Below are 14,628 nucleotides of genomic sequence, written 5' to 3' on the forward strand. Positions count from 1 at the left end.
TTCGGTTCCCGGGCGGGGAGTGGGGGTGGTGGTGGCGGTGGGTTGGGAGATAAGTCATTGGTGTATGAACACACAGACCATGTCATGGATGAACAAATGAATTTCATAGTGCATTTTGATTGGATGAGTTTTTCAGACGGCGTTGCGCCAATATACAGTTTTAAGAGCAGGCATGAAAAGAGACAAGACAAGAAACACAGTCATTATCCATTGCACACAGGGCAAACCCACATCACCCCGGCCACTTGGGGGCAGCAGCTGAGACAGCCCTGGTTAGTACTGCCGCATGCCCTCTGCCCCCTAAACCCCAGGGACCTGCCCTCCCAAGCATCTGGCATTTCCTGTCTCAGCCTGGCCAAGCCCTGGCCTCAGAACTACTGGGCTTACCTGGGAGGCAGAAAGGGGCAACTGAGACCTCCTTGCCTGCCAGGACATGCCTCTCCCTACTCCAGGTTGGGAGTTAATTGTCCCAGAAGGACCCAAACACCCACCCCCTATCTTTCCCTCAAATTGATTTAACTCAGGGCTGGCTAACAAAACTACACACCCATTCACAATAATAATAACAATAGCACTAATAGTTAACAACCACCATTTTCAAACCCCTGGTTTCCTGGCAGGTTCTGTGCCAAGCACTTCACGTTTCTTTCTTTCTTTTTCTTCCTTTTCTTTTTGAGACAGAGTTTCACTCTGTCGCCCAGGCTGGAGTGCAGTGGCACAATCTTGGCTCACTACAACCTCTCGCCTCCTGAGAATCAAGTGATTCTCTTGCCTCAGCCTCCTGAGTAGCTGGGATTACAGGCACCTGCCACCATGCCCGGCTAACTTTTGTATTTTTAGTAGAGACAGAGTTTCACCATGTTGGCCAGGCTAGTCTCGAACTCCTGACCTCAAGTGATCCACCTGCCTTGGTCTCCCAAAGTGCTGAGATTACAGGTGTGAGCCACCACGCCCGGCCTGTTGATGCTTTTACTTGTAAAAAGTTCCCATCTCTCTCCTTAGAATGTCAGCTCTATGGGAGCAGACACTCTGTATTCTTGGTCTGTTTTGTTTGGCACCCCTCCTTCTCGCTCTGTCTCCAGCACTTATAATCACACCTGGCACACAGTAGGTGCTCAATGAATGTCTTTTGAGTGCATGCATCACTGTGAGTCTTGCAAGTGTCTGAGGTTGGTTGCAATGGTTAGCCCCATTCTACATGAGAAGAGATAGCGCAAGTTGTCCAAGATCAAACAGCTGGTAGGGAGGGCTAGGGGCTGTTTGGCTACTGCAAGAGTCCTGATGTCCCATGAACACCCCATGCCCCATCTTCCTGCCAGCCAGGAGAACAGGCTGTTGGAGCCTGTCCCTACAGCTCTCTTACTGGTGATTGAAGGTTTCAACTAACTTCCTCCACCCCACCTGCCCTTCTGGGGAGCTGGACCATCCTTCCAACCTCTTGACCCAAAGGGACATTGGTTCAAGGCTGTCTTGTGTGTAGCTGGATGGCAAGATATTTCGATTGCCAGCTGGAGCTCCAGCCCTCTCTAGAAACTCAGGACAGGGGAGAATGACCAGGTGGGGGCACCCCAGTGGAGAGAGCCCCCATGTGGGCAAGAACCCTCTAGAGGAAGGTTTCAGGGATAGGGTGAGGGGAAGGGGAAAATTCTGGCTCACTGGAGCTGAAGGCAAATAAGTGTGTATCACTTGGGTGCGGGTGCCGTAGGACATATCAAAGAATGGCCCCCTCTTTTGTGTAGTTCCCCAGCCCCTCCTGGCCTTCTAGGACGGAACAGCAGGCAAACAGATCCTTTTCTGTAGGGGGATCTGACTGGGACACCCCAGGAGCTGTCAGTGTACTCTCAGGAGTCACCCAGGCCTGGCTTTGTGACCTTGGGAGTGTCTCTCACTTCCCCAGGCATTGAAGATCAGTTTTCTTTCTTTCTTTCTTTCTTTTTTTTGAGATGGAGTTTCGCTCTTGTCACCCAGGCTGGAGTGCAATGGTGTGATCGTCACTCACTGCAACCTCCGCCTTCCGGGTTCAAGCAATTCTCCTGCCTCAGCCTCCCGAGTAGCTGGGATTACAGGCATGCACCACCACGCCTGGCTAATTTTTTTGTATTGTCAGTAGAGACGGGGTTTCACCATGTTGGCCAGGCTGGTCTTGAACTCCTGGCCTCAGGTGATCCGCCGGCTTTGGCCTCCCAAAGTGCTGGGATTACAGGCATGAGCCACCGTGCCCGGCTGAGGTCAGTTTTCCCATCTGTAAAATGAGGCAACACCCTCTTCCTCAGGCCCGACCACACCCAGATCTATTCTCCTGACTTCTCTGCCTGCTCTGAGCATCGTATTCAGCTTGCTTCCGGTTTACTTTGGGCCACGGGAGGCTCTGGCAGGAGATAAGGGATGAGGGGAGAGAAAGGTTGGGGTGTTTCTCCCCTATTGCTCTCTGCCTGCTTGGGCCCTGGTCTCTGTCTCTCCACATTGACAGGACAGCTCCCACTTGGTGGCTTCTCCTGGCCTCCGGCTCAGGTTCCCTCCCCACTTCAGCACCTGCGCAGGTAACAGCTCCCCACGGTGGCTGGTCGCTGGACACCTTGCCACCCTTGTGGGTACCCTTCCCTTCCCCTTCACCAGTGAGCTCTGCATTTGGGTGCCCTCAGTTGAACCCTCCGAGGGAATTCTCTTACAAGCTGAGACCAAGACCTCTACCCTGAGCCAATCCACGTAAACCACTTGGCACAGTTCCCTGGCACACAGCAAGCCTGCGATTCTCGTGAGCTATTGTTATTTTTATTGTTAGTAAGATGACATTGATATCACCCTTGACCCTTGGCTTTGACACCCTTTTTTGACCATTGCTTCCCCCTGCAAGGATCTTCTACCCTCTCCCCAATCTCCTGAGGGACCCCAAGCCTGGGCTCATTGGCAGATGGCCAAGGAGAGGGTCTAGGACAGGACCTCTGGGGCCCTGAGTCTTCCAGAAAAGGAGAAGGGCAATGTGGCCTGTGGGGCCACCACAGAGAGGTCCAGAGACTCCCATGTTGAGAGTCTCCCAGGCCCGGGGCTAGAGGAGGGAAGACACCCTGGGGACCCCTCTATGGCCCTGGGAGTGGTGTCCCCACATGGCCTGAGGGCTGTGGCTCTCTCCTGCCCACTAACTAGGAGAGGGTTGGTTCAAACAGAATTGACTTGAAACCCATTCTTTCTGGGCTCCTGACATAGGGTGGTGTTTGGGAGCCGGCTCAGCTTTCGGAGCTTTTGAGTGTCTCAGTTCCCTCAATGTACTCATCTGCATTATTAATTCCTAGGCCAGGATGCAGGAAAGCCCACCCCTCAGTGCTGGCCCTACAGCCAAGCTTTGGTCACCCCCATCTCCCCACGATGCCCTCCTGAGGGGCTGCCCTTGTCCCCGGGGCCCCAGTTCTCCTTCTCTGGTCATGGCCAAGTGCTGGCTCAAGCAGCTATGGCTGCCGGGACACACTGCCTCTGGGACCGCTCCCCCACCCCCTGCCGCCTGCCTCGTCCAGCCCAGAGTCACCCAGAGAGAAGCTGGAGGGAGACTTACCCCAAACTCAGTCACGAGGATATCGGTGATGCTGCCCAGAACAGTCACAAAGTCGAAGATGTTCCAGGCATCGCGGAAATAATTCTAGAATGGGGACCCACAAGACAGAGATGCCAACAGAGGGCTTGGTTCCCGGCCCCCTAGGCTGGCCCGGGGGCATGTCAGAGGCACAGTTGCCAATCAGCGGAGTGCCCGGGACAGTTATGGTTGTTCGAAGGGCTGCGGTAAAGGCTGTTCGACGTCATCTGTGCTGAGTCTCCCTCCCTGGGAACTCCTGGGGGCCTTCCCATGATTGGCCTGGCCCCAGAGGGGGCCTCCAGACCCTGCTTCAGCTCCACAGGGCTGGGGCTGCTCTTCAGAGCTGTGGCCTGTCTCTCCAGCATTTTTGAGGGCTCCCGAGACCCCAGGGGCTTTATAAATGACATCACTGAGATCCTCATGAAGATCCTGGAGGGAAGGGTTATCACCCATTTTCTTTTTCTTTCTTTCTCTTTTTTTTTTTTTTTTTTGAGATGGAGTCTCGCTCAGTCGTCCAGGCTGGAGTGCAGTGGCACGATCTCGGCTCACTGTAACCTCTGCCTCCTGGGTTCAAGCGATTCTCCTGCCTCAGCCTCCCAAGTAGGTGGGACCACAGGTGCATGCCACCACACCCAGCTAATTTTTGTATTTTTAGTAGAGACGGGGTTTCACCATGTTGGTCAGGCTGGTCTCGAACTTCTGACCTCAAGTGATCTGCTCACCTTGGCCTTCCAAAGTGTTGGGATTATAGGCGTGAGCCACCACTCCCAGATATACCCATTTTCTAGGAGGTAACCAAGCCACTCATCTGCCTGAGGCTAGCAGCACAGAGATGTAAAGCCAGGATTTGAACCCAGGCCTCAGAGAGCCCACAGTCTGTGTTCAGGTCCCCACTAGGTTGGCAGCATACTCGCAAAGAAAGGAGACTCTGGGTTCAAATCCCAGCTCTGCTACCACAGCTGTGTGGCTATGGGCAAGTGGCTTAACCTCTCTGGGCCTCCATTTCCTGACCTGGAGGCGGACAGTAACAGGGTGCAGAACAGGCACTGGACAGGGGGCTTCGGGGCCTTTCAGGCACACGCACTTCCTGGTCCCCTTGTGTTTAGATGGGGCCATGTGTGTCTAGGTGCAGTGATGTGCTGTGTATGGAAGCAGTGTGGTCACTTTCTGGTCAGTGTTGGACTCCCTAGCCTCTCAACCCTGGGCTTGCAGACCAGTAACATTTTGAATGGCAGCTACTCTGTGAGCCTGGGTCCCTGGGTAACTATGAGGCAAACAGCTTCCCTGCTGAATGTAAAAAACCCTTCCCATCAATTTAAGTCACTGAGATGTGGGGGCTGTTTGTTACTGCAGCTTCACTTGATCTATCCTGACTGCTGCATTCCTGGGCTGGGTGCTGGCTCAAGGGGAAACACAAGCATAACCTCTCTGTTTTTTTTTTTTTTTTTTTTTTTTGAGACAGAGTCTCACTCTGTCGCCCAGGCTGGAGTGCAGTGGCACGATCTCGGCTCACTACAAGCTCCGCCTCCCGGGTTCACACCATTCTCCTGCTTCAGTCTCCCGAGTAGCTGGGACTACAGGTGCCCACCACCACGCCTGGCTAATTTTTTGTATTTTTTAATAGAGACGGGGTTTCACCATGTTAGCCAGGATGATCTCGATCTCCCGACCTCGTGATCCATCCGCCTCGGCCTCCCAGAGTGCTGGGATTACAGGTGTGAGCCACCACGCCTGGCCTCTCTTTTGTTAAAATATGGAAATACTCCACATTGTTTGGAGAACAGTCACAGCCTCAAGTCCCACAAGGTCTCCTGCTATCTCTGACTCCCCTCAACCGGGTACTGACATGGTGATGGGTGGCACCCCAGTTTGGATCCAAGAGTCTGGGTCAAAGAGATGGCCCTCCCCTCTGGGGTCAGTGGGACCCAAAACACAAAACACAGGGCCTTCTCAGCATCTTCGCAGAAGCAGAGGCCAGGTCAGGGGTTGGGGCGGTCAGTGTGACCCTGAAGTAGCCCCTCTACCTTACAGAGAAGGAGCCTGACGAAGTGCCTGGGGCCTCTGCGCCCTTCTCTGGAAGGCAGTGGTAACACAGCAATCAGACAACGAATGTGCGTCGCTGAGCATGGAATATACAGTAGGTGCCCAACAGATGGGATGTTGTTGTTTCACAACTGCCTAAAAAAGGAATTCAGGGGGCCGGGTGCAGTGGCTCACGCCTGCAATCCCAGCACTTTAGGAGGCCGAGGTGGGCGGATCACGAGGTCAGGAGATCAAGACCATCCTGGCTAACATGGTGAATCCCCATCTCTACTAAAAATACACACACACAAAAATTAGCCGGGCGTGGTGGTGGGCGCCTGTAGTCCCAGCTACTCCGGAGGCTGAGGCAGGAGAATGGCGTGAACCCGGGAGGCAGAGCTTGCAGTGAGCAGAGATTGCACCACTGCACTCCAGCCTGGGCCACAGAGCGAGACTCCGTCAAAAAAAAAAAAAATAAATAAAAAATAAATAAATAAATAAAAAGGAATTCAGGTCCCACTGGCACTTTTGGCATTTTGGCAGATGTTGCTGGGGCCCTGCCCATAGCTCAACTACACACCTGAGGTACACTACTTTGCCCAGGGTCTCTCTGTGGCTGCACACGTGTTAGGGAATTAATAGCTCCCCTGGGAGTGGCCTGTGATTCTGTCTGATGGGCACTGGAGGATAAATATTCCAATTCCCTCCCTGTGAGGTGGGATGACTCTGTGGTATGTGCTCTCTGTTGCCTCCTGGAGGTTTCCACTGAAACTGAGCCCCATTTGTTCACAGCAGGAACTGGCTTAATAATACACTCTTTCCTGGTTGCCTTTCTGTCCCTGTGTCACTTCCTCTCTCCCTTACTGCCCTGCATCCCAGAAAAATTCCTTGCACTCAATCCTTGTCTCAGGCTCTGCTTCTGGGGGAGTCCAAACAAAGACAACTTTATAGGCGTTTGGTCACAGACCTCAACCCCTAGGCTAGAGAGCTCCCCTCTATCTCCCAAATGTTATACGGGGAACTTGTGGCTTCATTTAAAACTGAAACGGGAGACCAGGAGTGGTGGCTCATGCCTATAATTCCAGCACTTTCGGAGGCCCAGGAGGGAGAACTGCTTGAGGCCACGAGTTCAAGAACAGGCTGGGCAACAGAGTAAGATCCCATCTCAAAAAAAAAAAAAAAAAAAGAGAAAGCAGAGGGGAAGCTCAGTGCTGGCTCTTGCAGGATTGGCAGGGTGAGGGAGATGCAGCTCCAGGCCCCAGTGGAAGACTCACTTCACCAGCAGAAGATCAACTCAGAATAAAATAACTGCAGGCTGGGTATGGTGGCTCATGCCTATAATCCCAGCACTTTGGGAGGCCGAGGCGGGCGGATCACCTGAGGTCAGGAGTTGGAGACCAACCTGGCTGACGTGGTGAATCCCCATCTCTGCTAAAAATACAAAAATTAGCTGGGCGTGATGGTGGGCGCCTGTAATCCCAACTAGTCGGGAGGCTGAGGCAGGACAATTGCTTGAACCCGGGAGGCAGAGGTTGCAGTGAGCCAAGATTGCACCACTGCACTCCAGCCTGGGCAACAGAGTGAGAATCCATCTCAAAAAAAAAAAAAAAAATTACAGATTCAGTGATTCCCTCCCACCTCATCAAACCAAATGAATCAGAACATCTAGGGGTTTGCTCAGGGTATCATTTAATTTTAAGAAATTTCCCTAAGTGCTTCTTTTTTGATTTTTAGAGTCCGGGTCTTGTGTTGTTGCTCAGGCTGGAGGGCAGTGATGTGATTGCAGCTCACTGCAGCCTTGAACTCCTGAGCTCAAGTAATCCTCCTGCCTTTGCCTAAGTAGTTAGGACAACAGTCATGTGCCACTATGCTGGCTAATTTTTCAATGTTTTGTAGAGATGAGGTCTTGCTATGTTGCCCAGGCTGGTCTAAAACGCCTGGGTTCAAGCAATTCTTCTGCCTTGGCAGAAGTCCCAAAGTGCTGGGACTACAGGCATGAGCCACCACACCTGGCCTCAAGGGCTTCTAAGAAGTAGCATCTCCACCAAATGAAAGCCACTGTTTTGGAGGAAAAAGGTCCATTATTAGGATCCCTTTCCTAGCATTTATTTATTTATTTTGATACAGGGTCTTGCTCTGTCACCCAGGGTGGGGTGCAGCGGCTCAATCACGACTCACTGCAGCCCTGACATCCTGGGCTGAATCCATCCTCTCACCTCAGCCTCCTAAGTAGATGGGACTGCAGGTGCACGCCACCACACCAGGCTAATTTTGTACTTTTTGTAGAGACAGAATCCCACTATGTTGTCCAGGTTGGTCTCAGACTCCTGGGCTCAAGCGATCCACCTGCCTCAGCCTCCCAAAGTGCTGCGATTACAGGTGTCAGCCACCGTGCCTGGCCCCTAGCATTTACTGAGTGCCCATGCCAGGCCAGGCTTCATCCTCAACCCTCTAGATGCATATTAGTCCATTTGCTGTTTACCAGGGCTCTGCTGAGGTGGAGGGGGAGGATGGCTCCTTTTAATGATGGGGAGGTGACAAAGCTTATATAGGACGAGGCAAGATCTGAACCTAGAACTCTGGTGCTAAAGCTGATGCCCCTAACCACCTCCGTGAGCCAAGGTGGGAACCTGGTTTCCTGAGACCCTGGCTGAGACCCAGACTGTAGGTCATTCTCTTCAAAGGGATGGACTAAGCTGGTGGTCAAGAGAACAGAGGTCCTGGTTCAAGTCCCACCTTGGCCACTCACTGGGGACCTTCAAGAATTCACTTCGCTTCAAGTCCCAGCCCACTAGCATAAGCCTTCTTCACCTTAATTTTTTTTTTTTTTTTTTTGAGACAAAGTCTCACTCTGTCACCCAGGCTGGAGTGCACTGGTGCCATCTTGGCTCACTGCAACCTCCGCCTCACAGGTTCAAGCGATGCTTGTGCCTCAGCCTCACGAGTAGCTGGGATTACAGGCACACGCCACCATGCCTGGCTAATTTTTGTATTTTTAGTAGAGACGGGGTTTCATCATGTTGTCCAGGCTGGTCTTGAACTCCTGACCTCAAGGGATCTGCCCTCCTCAAGCTCCCAAACTGCCGGGATTACCGGTGTGAGCCATCGCACTCAGACCCCTAATTTTTTAAAAAATAATTTTAATTTAATTTAATTTAATTTAATTTATTTATTGAGATGGAGTCTCACTCTGTCACCCAGGCTGGAGTGCAATGGCAAGATCTCGGCTCACTGCAACCTCCGCCTCCCGCGTTCAAATGATTCTCCTGCCTCAGACTCCCAAGTAGCTGAGACTACAGGCATGCGCCACCACACCCAGCTAATTTTTGTACTTTTTAGTAGAGATGGGGTTTCACCATGTTGGCAACAGTGGTCTAGATCTCTTGACCTCGTGATCCACCCACCTCTGTCTCCCAAAGTGTTGGGATTACAGGTGTGAGCCACCGCACTCAGCCAACTATACTTTTGTGTGTGTGCTGTGAACCTTGGCCATGTGAGAATAGTGCTGGCTATTTTATTTTATGCATAAAGGCTTGTAAATGCATAACAAAATAGCAACGGCTGCAAGGTTACCTTTTGTAATAAAATAGCTATCAAAATATTTTTTAAGGCTAGGCACAGTGTCTCATGCCTGTAATCCCAGCATTTTGGGAGGCTGAGGCAGGCAGATTGCTTGATGCCAGGAGTTCGAGACCAGCCTGGCCAACATGGTGAAACCCCGTCTCTATTAAAAATACAAAAATTAGCCTGGCATGCTGGTGTGCATCTGTAGTCCCAGCTACTCAGAAGGCTGAGATGGGAGAATCACTTGAACCCAGGAGGTGGAGGTTTCAGTGAGCCAAGATTGTGCCACTGTACTCCAGCTTGGGCAACAGAGCAAGACTGTGTCTCAAAAAAAAAAAAAAAGTTTTAAAAATGGCGACCTAACAATGAATATACTTCTCCATTAACACACTGAGTAGGCCGGGTGCGGTGGCTCCCGCCTGTAATCCCAGCACTTTGGGAGGCCGAGGCGGGCGGATCATGAGGTCAGGAGATCAAGACCATCCTGGCCAACATGGTGAAACCCCATCTCTACTAAAAATACAAACAATTAGCTGGGTGTGGTGGCAGGCACCTGTAGTCCCAGCTACTCGGAAGGCTGAGGCAGGAGAATCGCTTGAACCCAGAAGGCGGAGGTTGCAGTGAGCCGAGATTGCGCCACTGCACTCCAGCCTGGGCGACAGTGAGACTGTCTCAAACAAAACAAAACAAAACAAAACAAAACAAAACAAAACAACACTGAGTAACAAATTCTAGCTGTAGGTTTAATCACAAGCAACATTTTAAAGCAATGATGAATGCAAATTAAATGTTAAGGTATCTGCAGCCCTTATAATGCAGTATGAAAATATCTGATGTTTATAAGTGACACAGGTCATGTTGATAATATTAAGGGTTGATAATACTAATACTAAGGGTTTGTTATCTCCCTTTAAGATGGAAGGAAATGTTAAAATTTAGTTAGTGGCTGGTGAAAAATAAAGACATATTTATTTTTATTATTATTTTTTTGAGACTTGCTCTGTTGCTCAGGCTGGAGTGCAGTGGTGTGATCTCAGCTCACTGCAACCTCCACTTTGTGGGTTCCAGCGATTCTCCTGCCTCAGCCTCCTGAGTAGCTGAGATTATGGGCACCCACAAGCACGCCAGGCTAATTTTTTGTAGTTTTAGTAGAGATGGGGTTTTGCCATGTTGGCCAGGGTGGTCTCGAACTCCTAGGCTCAAGTGATTTGCCTGCCTCTGCCTCCCAAATTGCTGGGATTACAGGTGTGAGTCACTGTGCCTGACCTCTGTGTTTGTTTTTTAAAGATGGAGTCTTGCTGTTGCCCAGGCTGGGGTACAGTGGCATGATCATAGCTCACTGCAACCTCCACCTCCTGGGCTCAAAATATCTTCCCACCTCAGCCTCCTGAGTAACTGGGACTACAGGCACGAGTTACCATGCCTGGCTAATTAAAAAAAATTTTTTTTTTTTTTTGTAGGGACAGGGGCTTGCTTTGCTGCCCAGGCTGGTTGAGAACTCCTAGCTTCAAGCGATCCTCCTACCTTGGCCTCCTGAAGTGCTAGGATTACAGGCATGAGCCACTGTGCTCAGCCTGATTTCAGTTTTCTTTCTTTCTTTTTTTTGAGACAGAGTTTCACTCTTGTTGCCCAGGCTGGAGTGCAGTGATGTGATCTCGGCTCACCACAACCTCTGCCTCCCAGGTTCAAGCGATTCTCCTGCCTCAGCCTCCCGAGTAGCTGGGATTACAGGCATGCGCCACCACACCCGGCTAATTTTGTATTTTTAGTAGAGACAGAGTTTCTCCATGTTGGTCAGGCTGGTCTCGAACTCCCGACCTCAGGTGATCCGCCCACCTTGGACTCCCAAAGTGCTGGAATTACAGCCATGAGCCACCTCGCCCAGCCTGATTTCAGTTTTCTTATCTCTAAAATGGATGCTAACGACTCCCAGCCATGATGACTCCCATCATTTTGAGGAACTGGATACATAAGCAGCCATATGGTAACACTTACAGGTTGGGTCTCCCTGGAACTCCTTGGCAAACACAAGAATGCCTAAGTAGGATCTGTGGCCACTGGCAGGATACTGAAGCCACCCTTGAGGTTGGGGTTCTTGGGGCCACGTGGGGAGACCATCATCCAGGACCCATTGTTCCCCCTTGGGCTTCTCCCAAGCCCATAGCTGTAGCCCCAAGGTGGTACTTACCAGAATCCCAAAAGCCATGACTTTCAGCACACATTCCAGAGAGAAGAGGGAGGTGAAGACGATGTTGAACACCCTCAGGGCATTTTCATAAGCAACAGAAGCCCCATAGAACTAGGGGAAAGAAGCAGGAGTAGCAGGGGTCAGCGAGCAGGGGTGGGAAGTGGAAGTGGGGAGGCAGCTTCATGGCTGTTCTCCAGGCAACACTCCGGCCCCAGGCAAGGTCTGAGCAACCTCACTGGTAGGAGGCACAGTTCAGGAAAGCCCCGCTCTCCACCGGACTAGGCTCTTCTTTTCACATCCAAAAAAAACAAAAACCTCCCCCTGCCTACTTTTTTTTTTTTTTTGGTAGATGGGGTCTTCCTATTTTGCCCAGGCTGGGCTTGAACTCACAATCCTACCTTAGCCTCCTGATAGTCAGGACTATAGGCATATGCCATTGTGCTTGGCTGAATTATACTTTTTTTTTTTTTTGAGGAGTCTCACTCTGTCACCCAGGCTGGACTGCAGTGGCGCGATCTCGGCTCACTGCAAGCTCCACCTCCTGGGTTCATGCCATTCCCCTGCCTCAGCCCCCCAAGTAGCTGGGACTACAGGTGCCCGCCACCACGCCCAGCTAACTTTTTGAATTTTTAGTAGACACGGGGTTTCACCGTGTTAGCCAGGATGGTCTTGATCTCCTGACCTTGTGATCGCCCGCCTCGGCCTCCCAAAGTGCTGGGATTACAGGCGTGAGCCACCGTCCCCGGCTTCCTTATTTTTTTTTGAGACGGAGTCTCACTCTGTTACCCAGGCTGGAGTGCAGTGGTGTGATCTCAGCTCACTGCAACTTCCGCCCCCTGGGTTCAAGCGATTCTCATGCCTCAGCCTCTCACGCAGCTGGTATTATAGGCGTGCGCCACCACGCCCGGCTAATTTTTGTATTTTTAGTAGAGACGGGATTTCACCATGTTGGCCAGTTGGTCCCGAACACCTGGCCTCAAGTGATACACCTGCCTCGACCTCCCAAAGTGCTGGGACTACAGGTGTGAGCCACCTCGCCCGGCCACTATTGATTGTTTTTGAAGTGCCGAGAAGGCGCTAAGGTCCTTGCATGAACTTTCTCATTCAATCCTCTCACCTCCTCCGGAGGGGGCAAAGGTGCTATTATTATCATTCCGATTTTATTGACAGGGAAACCGAGTCCCCAGAAAGTCACTGGCTGCTTGTGCAAAGGTAAATGAATTAAATGGAAGAGCTGGGCTTGAATCCACGCTTTGGAGTCCAAAGCACAGGGCGAAAGGTTTTCAGAGGTTTTTTTTTGGAAGCCGCTCCTTAGCCCTGGGGATTTTAGGGTCCTCACCTACCCCTTCTCCCTCATTTCTTTCTTTTTCTTTTTTTTTTTTTTTGAGACGGAGTCTTGCTCTTGTTGCCCAGGCTAGAGTGCAATCGTGCTATCTCGGCTCATGGCAACCTCCGCCTCCCGGGTTCAAGCAATTCTCCTGCCTCAGCCTCCTGAGTAGATGGGATTACAGATGTGCACCACCACGCCTGGCTAATTTTGTATTTTTAGTAGAGATGCGGTTTCTCCATGTTGGTCAGGCTGGTCTCGAACTTTTGACCTCAGGTGATCCGCCTGCCTCGGCCTCCCAAAGTTCTGGGATTATAGGCATGAGCCACTGCACCCAGCCCCCTCATTTTATTAATCAAACATTTATAGAGAGCTTCTTGTTCCGTCTGAGCCAGATTCTTGTTGGACTCTAGGAATTCAGGGCTGAGGTCATCATAAATGGGTGGGGGACACTGTCATGCAACCTGACACGGATTTTTGTGGCAGGTGACATAAAGATAGGATGCCTGCTAAGATGGGCACCTCAAGCAGTCTTGGGTGGTCAGGGAAGGCTTTCTGGAGGAAGAGGTCTGCAGGTACAGCTGGGAAGAAGAAGCTGGCCGGGGGAGTGGTGGGAACAGTGTGTCAGGTAGAGGGAACAGCAGGAACAAAATCTCAGAGGTGATCCAGAGTGTGGTCTGTCTGGGAAACTGCAGATGGTTTCATTTTATCAGGGTAGAGGCAGGAACGAGGTGGGGGTTAAGTAGTGCTGGGGGCTGGTGTGGGGCACTTACCTTCATCATAAGCACGATGGTGTTGAGGGCGATCATGGCCATGATCGTGTACTCGAAAGGCGGAGACACCACGAACTGCCACATGCGGTACTGGAAGCTCTGCTTGTTCTGCGGCATGTGTCGGGTCAGCGGCTTGGCGCTGATGGCGAAATCGATGCAGGCCCTCTGTGGGAGAGAGGCCAGTGGTGAGAGCGGCAGAGGCAGGAGGAAGGTGGCTGTACACCGGGCACCCTCTGTCTAACTTGTCGCGGTTCTCAAGTGCTTCTGCTTGAGTCTCTGCCTCTCTTGCCCCCAGCCAGGATTCCTGGGCTCTCTCTTCCTTCTCACCATTGCTTTCTTATCCCAACAGCTACAGTTGCTTGAGATGTCACCAACTGCCAAAACTTGCACTGACATTTCCCCATTATTGCATGGCTAATGCAAACATGGGAAGTGGGTATTATCAATGGCCTCACTTTGCAGATCACCAAAATAGAGGCTTAGAGAGGTTAAACCACTTGCCTGAGGTGACACAGCTACCAAGTGTGCCAGATCAAATTGAAGCCTAATCCTTCTTTCCCTTCCTCCCTCCCTTGCTCCCTCCCTCCTTCCTTCCTCCCTCCCTCCTTCCTTCCTCCCCCCTCCTTCTTTCCCTTCCTCCCTCCCTCGCTCCCTCCCTCCTTCCTTCCTCCCTCCCTCCTTCCTTCCTCCCTCCTTCCTCCCTCCCTCCCTCCTTCCTTCCTCCCTCCCTCCTTCCTTCCTCCCCCCTCCTTTCCCTTCCTCCCTCCCTCGCTCCCTCCCTCCTTCCTCCCTCCCTCCTTCACTTTCCTTTTTCCTTCCTTCCCTTCATTCCTTCCATCCTTTCCCTTCTCCTTTCCTCTGTCTTCTTCCTTCTTTCCTTCGCTCCCTTTCTTTCTTCATTCCTTCTTCCCTATCTCCTTCCCTCCCTCCCTCCTTTCTTTCTCTCTCTCCTTATTTCCTTCCTTCCTTCCCTCCCTCACTCCTTCCTTTTTTTTTTCTTTGACACGGGCTTGCTTTGTCACCCAGGCTGGAGTGCAGTGCAATCACAGCTCACTGCAGTCTTGACCTCCTGGACTCAAGTGATCCTCCCGCTTCAGCCTCCTGAGTAGCTGGGACTACAGGCGTGCCCCACCACACCCAGCTAATTAAAACTTCTTTTTTTTTTTTAATCATAGAGATGGGGTCTCAC

The 14,628-nt window shown here is 51.5% G+C and overlaps 1 protein-coding gene across 9 annotated transcripts in view; it reads right to left on the reverse strand.

Annotated features, from left to right (window-relative positions):
* Positions 1-14,628, reverse strand: part of CACNA1A (calcium voltage-gated channel subunit alpha1 A) — a 300,854-nt gene that overhangs the window by 35,467 nt on the left and 250,759 nt on the right. For all 9 annotated transcript variants that reach the window (XM_055371580.2, XM_055371577.1, XM_055371576.1 and 6 more), the window contains exons 29-31: positions 13,440-13,604; positions 11,340-11,450; positions 3,548-3,631 (exon numbers count right to left, since the gene is read on the reverse strand). In XM_055371580.2, coding sequence (XP_055227555.1) covers positions 3,548-3,631; positions 11,340-11,450; positions 13,440-13,604 — 360 coding nt within the window. The remainder of the gene's footprint in view (positions 1-3,547; positions 3,632-11,339; positions 11,451-13,439; positions 13,605-14,628) is intronic.

Source organism: Gorilla gorilla, chromosome 20, assembly GCF_029281585.2.
Source record: "Gorilla gorilla gorilla isolate KB3781 chromosome 20, NHGRI_mGorGor1-v2.1_pri, whole genome shotgun sequence".
Lineage (NCBI taxonomy): Eukaryota > Metazoa > Chordata > Mammalia > Primates > Hominidae > Gorilla > Gorilla gorilla.